Source organism: Watersipora subatra, chromosome 4 (genome assembly GCF_963576615.1).
Source record: "Watersipora subatra chromosome 4, tzWatSuba1.1, whole genome shotgun sequence".
Lineage (NCBI taxonomy): Eukaryota > Metazoa > Bryozoa > Gymnolaemata > Cheilostomatida > Watersiporidae > Watersipora > Watersipora subatra.
The window spans coordinates 44,167,595-44,179,157 of record NC_088711.1 but is presented as its reverse complement, the minus strand read 5'-3'; the positions used below and the strand labels follow the sequence as shown (position 1 = coordinate 44,179,157).

The window sequence follows — 11,563 nt, the reverse complement described above, 5'->3', positions numbered from 1 at the left end:
TGCAAAACTTGCTGCCGATAGTAAGATTTAAAAGTTTGAATGATTCATTGGTCCATAGGTTGCAGCACGCTTGTGGTATTGGGTGGTGTAAGTAGAAGCTTGATTGACATAAGCCCATTCATAGTTGGGTGTGCTGGACAGTTGTCAATGATGAGAAGCACTTTTCTGTTTTTTTCTGGTCAATTGGCGATCAAAATCTCTTACCCATGTTCGAAAGATGTCACTCACCATCCAAGCTTTCTTATTGTGGTAATACTGAAATGGAAGGTTAGTAACATTTATAAAACAGCGGGGATTTTTGAACTTTCCTATTACAATAGGAACTTCCTTCTCGGTGCCCGACATAATAGCCCAAAGTGCCACAGTCAGTCTTTCTTTTGAAATTTCCCTCCACTACACTTCTCCCCTTTTAAGTGCAACGTTTTGTCGACCATGAGCTTGTAAAACAACCCGGTTTCATCCATATTGAATATGTCATCATAAGTGTACGTTTGAAGTAATGGAGTAAGCATCTCTTTTTTCCACTTTTCCACTTCTCCAACATTAACTGCAGCTGATTCTCCAACAACTATCTGACTGCCAGTAAAATGCCTTTTCTTCCACCTGTCGATCCAACCGCGAGAAACAGTAGTATCCTTTCCTAAGTCCTGTAAAAACTTGTTAGCCTTTTCTAATAAAATTGGCCCATCGATAGGTACGCCTTCACTACGCACTTGTCTAAACCAAGTCAATAATACACCATCCAAATCATCGTGCGACGTTGAAAGATCTCTTAGCCTTGATGAATTTTGGTCACGTAACGATCTTATTCTTTCTTTTTGTTTAATCCATGTTGACACTGTACTTTTTGGAAAATTTTCTCTTTTTGATAATGCTGATAGTTTTTGTCCTGCTTCGAATTCCTCGAGTACTTTAAGTTTGTCAGAAGGTTTCCACGCTTTTCTTTGCTTACGAGATGCCATCGTAAAGCGGATGTCTGTTGTAGCGGACGCCAAGCCACGATCCTATTTGTGATATTTTATCTTTATGTATCCGCATATAATCACTGTTACAATATGTATTTTGCATGCTGTGTCTATCTTTATTAAATTTTTATTGCTAACATCTTCTAACGTTTATAGCTTGGCCGTAACTAAGCGAACGTCTTAGCGACCCTATTAATCATTTTTATACGATTTCTTTTCCTGTTCCATTATACGGTACGGGGGAAATTATATGTACACTATACGCACATAAAAAGCGCTTTCGTTAAGAAAGCAGAGTAGTCTCAGCTCCGCGACTAGTGGAAACTCCTTCGAAATAAATTGAACAGAAACCACGTTTGTGAATTCGGCAAAAAACTGTACGAGTTAGCGGTGCCGAGGTCGAGTTATATAAAGCCATTTATCATCGCGTGGGAACGGACCAAGCAAATCCATTTGAGATAAGCATGTGTTTGATATATCCGAGGGCGAGTTATCCATGTTTCACTGTAGTTTGGTTTTTCTTAAAATAAACCTAGCATCATCGTTAGAACACAATTATGTTTTTCTCATAAAGTAGGAGCTGAAGGCAGCAGCACTTTTGGTGTAAACAGAGTACAAAAGGGGTGACATTAGCTCATAACTACTGGCTGACACAGAATATCTGGTCCAGGAACCTCTATTATTATACTATGTTAATGAGTATTCCATGTGTGCTTCAAGTAGATAAGTGCTTTACTGGGGTAACCATTCTCCAAGAAAAATGTGGGAGGCAGAGAATTGTGATGAAACAGTTTCGTAAATACAGTTCCTTTTGAATGCTTGTGCAGACCAGCTGATCAATGCAGACTCTATTATCAATTATGCGCTATGGAAAGCTCATCAATTGATAGGATAATATAAGCCAATGAGTGCAGCTTCCTAAATACTTTGTTTGTTCTTAAATTCTACTTCAGACTAGCACTGCCTGGACAATCCTACTTTTAGAATCATCCAGCGATGTGTTCATTATTGATTCTGGACAAACAAATGTTTAACTGTTACAATGAATCAAACCACTAATTTATTTCTTACTGTTAATGAAAAACTTGCACAAATCTTTAGTAGGTTTTATCAAAAAGTATCAGTATCTTTTATCATTGTAATCATTTTTACGTCTGAGGTGATCTGACTGTCAGGATGTTGTAAGATTCAAATGGACAAATTTCAATCGGGTTTAAACAAGCCAGACTTTAGCAAAGGTTTGATTAGGACAACTATACTTGCACTTTCGCAAAGAGACCAACAGAATAGAGACACATAATGCTGCAATGTGAATGCAAGTCATTATTCATTTCAGAAGGTATTTTTCTTCTGAGTGCTTTAACTGCAATCAAGTTTTTTTGATGTTAATCTTGATACATCCTGGCAGCCAAATCCCCTCAAAAACCAAAAACAACTGCAAATGATAGAAAAATACTGATACTTTCTGATAACATACAGTATACTCAAGTTTTGTCAATGTTCATTTTTAAGAAAGCCACTTCTGGTTTTGTTGAAGAAAGCTGATTTTTGGTTTTTAATATAGTGCCTGGTTTTGCAGATAAGCCACTTCATCAGTTTTGCTATCACTGTCAATAAAACCAGTATAATATTTAAAGTAAATTGTCTTACTTTAAAAGTGGGCAAGTTGCTACAAAGCCATATATAAAACTGACAGCTTTCCAAAACAGATGGTTTAAATCTAGCAAAATACCTTTGGTTGGATCAACATGATTGTAATTAAAAATTTATTATTTTGCAACTCTATTATATCTTTGCCTTGAGCAAACACAGGTTTATAGAAACTAGTGAAAATAATAAAGAAATTATTAACTTGATTCATTTTATTACATATAAAAAACTGTTTAATCAACTAGATATTAGACCAATTTTGTCCCAAGGTTTGCTCCCTTTCATTAGCTCAGAATAATAGAGTAAGAGAAAAAGGCTTGTGATTGGTCAGAATCTTGCCCTATATATAATAATAGCAACTTGTAAACAGTAAAATATAAACAGCTGATTTGTACTATTATCAACTTTAATGAGTTTTCCATGTTTTTCTCATTTATTATCTATTATACTAAGAAATACTGTGTAAAGCAAAAGTCATTACAAAACAGAAGCCTTTCCTCTCTCATTTTAATTGGCTTACTGAAATTATCAGATAGCTTCATAGACCAGTGCGAAAACTATTTATAGACAGTTTTTACTGAGGGTGCAATCTTATTGGCTAAGGCAGCTTGTCATAAAACCACAGAAAATTTGAAGCGTCACCCACTGTCAGTGAATGTAAGCCTAATAGTTTCACAAATGTTCCACAGGGGTGTGTACCACTGGCAGCAGGAGTGGTGTTACAAAACATCCATTGAAATGGTGCAATATGAAAGTATTGACAGTTAAAATAATTGACTCAACTTTACATCATACATACCTGTTTATTCAAACTTCAGCTACTAAACTTTTCCACTCAAGGACCTATCAAATTAATAACTATTTTTTGCAAAGAATGAAACTTTAAATTAGCTAAACGCTAAGAAAACTACATAGAACAGTAAAGAGGTGATGCAAGTATAACCTTATTGGCTAAGGTTTTTCTCAAAAAACTGCACAGTAAGATGGCACAGTAATGAGATAGCCAGCACAGATGGTTCCACTGATAGCAAAATGGGATGTTCATCACAGGTAGTGTGAGTAGAATCACAGGACATCCAAAGACATCTCAATGGTATGTTGTGATTGGCCAAGGAATATTAACCACTGCAAGTAAAACCCACTACAAATTTGTAGCAGTTGATGGCTTTACCAGAAAGTAGTTCATCAATCAAGATAATGAGGAAACAGAGGGCAACTCCAGGGCCTTTGTAAGATCTCATTTGACTCTTCTATTAATTTCATTTTACTGTCTAAAAAGGGAACAGAAAGAAGTGCTGAATTCTAGACTTGACAGCCTGCTATCTCTCACACTATGCTAGCAACAGTGCGCATCACCATAGGTAGTTTTATGCTCTGCTGCATAATTTACTGGAGCGACTGCAGAACCGTAAAGTCAGAACTTTCAGCACGGTAGTCTATATTAAACTGTTACTTATTTTAGACCGATTACTTTCGTTTTGATTTTCAAGTTATACTTGAACAGTTCAATTTTTTGTTGTTTTGCTTCAAAAGCTGACTAAATCGGTTCGCATCCGCAAACTTACTACTGCAAAATTGTGCTTATTTATACTAAAGCTGGCAGTCAAAGTATTTCAATTTAGAACCAATAAGTTTTGTTTCATTCTCGATTGTTGTGATTGGCTCATTGGTGTTCACTTGTCTCTAAACTGCTATCAAATGGTGCAAGATGATGGATTTCCCATGCAACTTTGATTGGCTGTTACCGACAGCACAAGGAAATTCAGTGTATCCTAAAGAGAACTTGATTGGGAAAGCCTCCTACTCACAGACACTATTCAGCTTGATCTACTGACAGAAAAAGTGTGAAACTGAAATATTATATTACTGTTTGATAGATTTGACAAAATGATGTTATCAACAAACGTATTCTTTGTTGGACAGGAAGTAACTCAATGGACATTAACTGACTCATAGATGAGGACAATGTTTACATGAGCCACAAGTCATCAATGTGGTTTCTTGGCCTTACTTGAACCCAGGTTAATCTGTTATTGTCAAACTATTGTTTTTACATCCAATGTGTATATATATTTTGGTAGAATTGCAAATTAATCAGTTAGTCAGCATCTACCTGAGAAGATATTTCCAACAGGTTATGGGCCCAGTCATAGTGGCTTATTAAATTTACTACTTTACTATTTATTACTGAACTGCATCAAGCATGGCGACTGGTGAAGAAAAGTTAAGTTAGGACAAGCTGACAAGGAACAATTACAGCAGATGGAAGTTTAAACTAAGACACCTGCTGATAGCTAAGGAGCTATGGGAATTAGTGGATGGGTCTGTTGAGGAACCGACAGAAGCAACAGCCAAAGCAACCTTTGTGAAAAAGACTAATCAGGCTATGCCGCTGATGGTGCTCTCAGTAAGCGATGATCTGCTATACTTAATCACTACCTGTGATAAGCCAAAAGAAGTGTGGGACATCCTACAAAAACGTTTTGTGAGGGATACTTTAGCAAACAAACTATTCCTCAAAAAACAATACTTTCGAGCATTAATGAAAGAGCGCTCCTCTGTGGAGCAGCATTTAAAGTTTATGAAAGAATTAACTGATAAGCTTGCAGCAGTAAATGCTGTAATATCTGAAGAAGATCAGATCGTGACTCTACTGGGAAGTCTTCCAGAAAACTTGTCCACACTAGTGACATCACTGAAGGCTAGAGTGGATACTGGCCTTTCGATGGGGTATGTACAACAGGCAATACTAAATGAAGCGCAACGTCAGGAGGAAAAATCATTTGGAAACTCAAGGTTGTCATTACCAGACTCTGCTAATCTTGCCAACAAGGGAAGGCAACTCAAAAACAAACGGCAGAACCACGACAGGAAGTGCTACTGATGTGAGAGTCTATATCATCTGAGATCGGACTGCCCAGAACTGAAATCGAATGTTGGTGGTTACGCTCATTGACAAAAACACGTTGTTATGATTCTATTGTTGTGATTGGCTCATTGATGTTTACTTGTTTCTAAACTGCTATCAAATGGCGCAGATGATGGATTTCCCATGCAACTGTGATTGGCTGTTACTGACAGCACAAGGAAATTCAGTGTATCCTAAAGAGAACTTGATTGGGAAAGCCTCCTACTCACAGACACTATTCATCTGGATCTACTGACAGAAAAAGAGTAAACTAAAATATTATATTACTGTTTGATAGATTTGACAAAATGGTGCTATCAACACATGTAATCTTAGATGGTGTCACACTCTGGTGCTTTGTTAAACTAGTCGAATGAACAGCTATAAAGTCCTCATTCTCATAAGAAAAGTGTGGGAGTTACTCTCACTTACCAGAAAACAAAGTAGGAACACAATAAATTTTTAGGAGGGAAAGAGTCACTCATAGAGTGTTTACAGCAAAGGAATCCCTGCTAATAAAACTCATGTTCTAATCATGTGCACATTTTAATTTGTAGTTACCAGCCCAGCAGGCACGCCAATCCAGCGCAAAAAACTTATATTTTTAGAACTGCATAGCTGACCACCCACCTGGATCACCCACCTGCAAAACTAATCACATGTAGCAGTTGAGTCCAGTGGCTGATTCATAGGGTAACTTATGCTTGTTAACTTGATCCACATTTTATTCTAGGAATAGTCCACTCAAATGCCCATCGCGGATATATTACTTATAGATATTCTATTGATTGATCGTAACTACTTTTGCTCGTTTCTCTCTGGTAGGGACGACTTTACAATTAAAAGAAGTTCATGCAAAATGACCGGAAGAAACTTAGTAACTATTTTATATTTAACAACGCAATGACAATAACAAGTAACCTTCATTTCACATGTGATTAAGATAAAAATAAAATTATAAAAATGTGAAAAGTACTGAGAGTTTTCATCTAACACTAAAGGGATTGGCAGCAGTTTATTTCTACCGCCCAACATAGAATAAGAATACAATAAGCTAAAATCTGTTTGCTAGAAACAAGAAACTGTAAGGGTAGGATTCTTAGTGTTTGAGAAACCAGGTCAGCTCGAACTATTAGCAGCTGTTTGAATTATAGCTAGCACTACCTCTACTATGACTTGAAAAAGTCTCAATGCCTAAAATACTATCTACACCTAGAGATATTACTAAAAAAACTGCCTGAAGCTGTACTACTATGTATACATGTTTGACAGTAGAAGTACATACAGATTAGTGCTGGGCACGAGTACTTCTTGGTCAACGGGTTTAGACCCGCCCCTTCTGTTCGTGTTTTTTGAGTACCGGGTAGCTAGTAGTGCTAGGTTCGGGTATTTCTTTGCCTACGGGTTTTTCGGGTATCGGGTTTGTTGATATGGATTTTATGTTTAAATTTTTTAAACAGATATATCTTCAAATTTACAAAACAATTATATTTCTTTTTAATTTATTTATCATTTTTCAGTTTTTATCGACTGACATTCGTACTCGCAGCGTTAACAGGCGGATTGTTAAACAGTCAAGATAGTCTGGGGCCACAGGGCATTTTCATGTCAACAGGTGGCAGAAGATAGGGTCTATGGTAGTTTAATACTTAAGCATGTTCTATGGATCTCTCTGATTTTTTGTAGATGGTGATCCAAATCTCATAAAAACTTTACATTATCGGCTTTTTCCGTTAGTAAAGCTTGTTGGCTTAGTAAAACTTGGTTATAATGAATTATGTAATCCATAATAGCTAGCTGCGGTAATCAATTTAAACAGAGTTATTAAATTTTCACTGCTACTATCAACGCTGATGACAGTTTCTAACAAGGCGATAGCGGAAACAGACTAAGGACCTATGTGTTATCGGTGAAAGCAAACACGCGCCATATTAAAAAAGGCATAGATTTGTTTACGAAGCCAATTTGGCTGATTGCGCAAATAAAATTTGATTGAAGTATTAAATTTTCTACTCACCTTTTAATGACAAGTAATCACTGCTTGACTACAATATCTCCGGTAGGTATGGTAAATAAGGTATGAGATGCTTTATTCTATCTATTAATTTAAAGACTCATTCTATCCCATCGTCGTGCCTCCTTAGCAAAAATGACACAGAAATGCCCTGCGGCCCCAGACTAAGAGCCCAGGGTGCAATAGACCAAGTTTTTGTTCACACTACCCGACGGATCCGTGTACCAAAACCCAAACTCGAAAGTCAAAACCCGAACCCGAAGGACCGGAAAACCCGAAATCTCTATTACCCGATACTCGAGAGAAGATAAACCCGTGAGTTCAACGAGTATTACTACCCATGCCCAGCACTAATACAGATCATTAAGAGAACATTTGACATAGCTTACCGCTTAAAATACAGACTTGTGCCATTTGCTAGGGCAAAAACTGAAAATCAGTAATTTTAACTTTTAGCAACTTCAAAGACAAAGTTTTCTGTTCAGCAAAACATCATGACAAGAGGATTGTTTTACGCAACGTCTTTGATCTGAGTAACCTCGCTGCTATAAGTTTGAATTCAAATAAAATACAGGTTTAACTTTAGTCAACATGACTGAAAATGTCAAAAATAATTGCTAATTATGACTCGTTCTAAAACTCATTTAGGAGTTATGGTTTAAGCTGAAGTTAGTTTTAATAAGATCTACTCATTTTAGGCTTTATTTTGATTTATACTTTTCAAGGGTTCTAATCAACAACAAGAGTTTAATGAGGGATTTAATCACCTCGACTGCTGAACAGGAGCGATGATAAGGTTTTTCTACGGGTGGTCCGTTTATTCTTCACACCATTGTATACAGTAGTAGGATGTTTGAGTTAACTCAAAATATGTATTTAACTTTTTTGAGCTTTTTAAAATTTTAAAAACTATTTGATAAAACACTTGTGTTGAATGCTTAAAAAGTACTATATTATGTCTATTATACATATTTTATCATTCCTTCGCAAGGTATCTCTTATATGTTTTGTTAATAATAGCTGCAAGGTGCACCTCTTTACACGTCATTCCCCAGCATATTTCTTTGCACTGCAAGACAGTTAATATAGGGCTTTTGATAAGCAGCTACAGATAAAATATTTCAGGTTGTAAAGCTTCGGTTTTATAACAAAAAAATACTCTGGTGTTCTAATCGGAATATAGAGTGAATAACTCAACATGAAAATGGTAATAAATGTGGCAAAATACTGTATTATTGGCATTTTATTAAAAAACTGGTGATGAGGATAAACACACAAGAAATATTCCTGTGGTGAGCAGTGAAGTACCATAAAAATAAACAATATTCTATAAAATTTTACACTAAATTTCTAAAAAGTATTTGATATAAATTATACAGTTGTAATTGTTTTTGAGGTGGGTTATATATCTTCAAAAATGTTGAGTAAATGCTTACAACTTTAAAAGTGACACTGTATAAAGAGTATAAATACATTTAAATATCACAACTTCATCACTTGGACGACTGAAAAATAAAGAGACAAAATAATTAGTCTAGTGGCAAGTCCAATCGCCAGTTCTGTAGACTGTGAACTTAACAGGTTTGATAACATATTCTGTACCGCTCTCGTTACAACCATCAGTTATAATTACTAGTTCTGATTCTCCTTCAGTTGGACTTGTGTAAAGGTCGTTCTTACATTTAAAGGTGTTATTTCCTTCCTGAAAACCTGAACATCCCGCGTAAGTGTAAACTGAAGGACCATATACTATCATCTGACCATTCTCTAGATATGGTTCAAATGTTATTGAGTACCTGTAACAATCACGGAGCAATGAGAATAAGTTGGCAGTATTTTGTCTTATGAATAAATTTCATTATAGGAGATAGTTGGAATATAATATAAAAATATATACTGAAAGCATTACAGTTGGTGTTAAAGGTTAGAATCTAGTTTTACTAGCATGAGTTCTGTTCATTTCAACAATCTAAGACTAAGTTCACAAGATGAGAGACGAAGATACTTACGTTGGCACCTCATCCTCACGCTGATTGCTTAAATGGCAAAAACGACTGCTGTTTGATGCTTCTGTCAATCTTTCTGTAGAGAGAGTGTCTATTGTAATCTCATTTCTCTCTTCCTGTCCAAGGAATTTCTTGTATTCCCACTCCAAGTTGGCTGGAAGACGAGGGTTAATTCCACAATTTCCTTCTGGCAATGTTGACCTTATAGCTCTACAGCTAACAATGTTAATAAGGCAGCAGAGCATGAGACCTCCCATGGTAATGTTCATTGTTGATATCATTGTGTCAGAGATACCAGGCTATCAATTATAGAATTTTGAATTTGGGTTTGTTCCCTTTCAAACAGTAAACTCAATTGAAGTGAAGATTCCAGTGAGCTTTCCTTATAAAGGCTGCTGAAGTTGCCCAAGGTTTCCGCATTGTAATGGTTGATGATTTAATTTCTTGTAAAGCCATTGATTTTTAAATTAGTGTGGCTGGTTCCGCTAACAATGTTTCTAGTAGTTATTGACCAATCACGAAACACCATGGAGTTGCTTCATTTCAAGCTATCAAGAAATCTAAATACAAAGGTCAATATTTAGAAACTAAAAACACATGTCTGTTTGATTAGAGGGATCACATAATGTGATTAGAGAACATCACAGATGGATGTGTTTCAAAATGGGTGCACAAAACTCCTTGCCCGTAAGTCATAACTCGGATTGGGAAACTTGTGTTGATTTTTAGGAAAAGGAAACTAAGAGGTGTTGTTTAGCCTGTTTGTATATTAGCCTATTAGTATTGTGTCTGATCTGTCATGAAGTTTCGATTATTAAATTTTTGGTGACAAAAATACTACAATTTGTGTTGAGCAGCTGTAAATATGCTGAATGCATTCTAAAAACAGAACAAAAAGTGGGACTTTAACAAAGGTCTAAGACTAAAAGCTGTTCTGCACATTTGTGACTGAAACTCAATGCAATCTGTTGACAACTATCAGGATGCCAAAAGTTAGAAAAAAGTACAACCGAACCAAAACTTAAAATAGTTCTTTTTTCGTATTTTAATTACTAAATTTATTTTATATATGCTGTTTTTACTGTTTTTTAAATCATAGGTATTGCACTTTTACAAAAACCATTCTTTATTATTTGATAGTGGTTTCACAGCACTTTAGTGATTATTTTTAAAGTTAATTATGAGTGCTTCATTTATTATTAATTTATCATTAATTATAAAATCAATCTAAAACATTAATTAGACTTTTTAAGGTAATTTAATTGTTATGATTAACTGTGATGTTAATTGCAACAAGTAAGGTTTTTTCTCAACCTTCAGACTAACTTGGAGGATTTCTATAAAATGTTACTTTACTCCTGTATATGTATATAAGATCAGGTTGTCATTCTACTAGTCTTAAACTGATATCAATCTTTAATATGGCTCATCTTAGTGCCTATACAAAAACAATGATCACGGATCGCCGAGTTCGCAGATCAACCCAAAGTTGTACCACCATTATTTTAACATACAGTCGGCGTTCCTACAAAGTAAATAATTCATTCCTGAAATGTTTATGTTGTAGGGAATTTACGTTAAAAGAACATTAAAATACATGTAAATTGCCTAATTCGTTCCAAGATTGCCTCAAACCTCAAAGGAAAAAATTTGACCGTTGAAAGGAAAAAGCTGTACCGTAACTGCGGTATTACGGGTTTGCATCAACAACTTCTCTCCTTTTTATGATCAATCTCACTGGGTAATACACTATGACTGCGATAATTTTTTAACAAGTTGATGGCGACTGCACATTTTTGAATTTCATTCATAACGATTCGGGTATTTTTTTTAAACAGCAAACTCTGTTCTCCAAAGTAAAACTAATAACAAATATTTTGTACATTTACAATAAAACAAAGCAACAAAATAGTTTTACTATAAAAAAATGGATCTACCTGGTCGTCGTCAATCCTGTACCTAAAGGTCAAGGTTAAGATAAAAAATAACTTCTGCCGATGTTCCAACTCATGTCATTTAG

General features: G+C 35.5%; 1 protein-coding gene across 1 annotated transcript; it reads right to left on the bottom strand.

The window, feature by feature from the left end:
• Window positions 1-365: 365 nt before the first annotated feature.
• LOC137394279 (tigger transposable element-derived protein 4-like) lies at window positions 366-4,766 on the bottom strand. The gene is made up of 2 exons (XM_068080997.1): window positions 4,729-4,766; window positions 366-717 (listed from the first exon to the last, which is right to left on the bottom strand). Exons 1-2 carry the CDS (start codon window positions 4,764-4,766, stop codon window positions 366-368), a joined length of 390 nt encoding a protein of 129 aa, XP_067937098.1.
• Window positions 4,767-11,563: the final 6,797 nt, after the last annotated feature.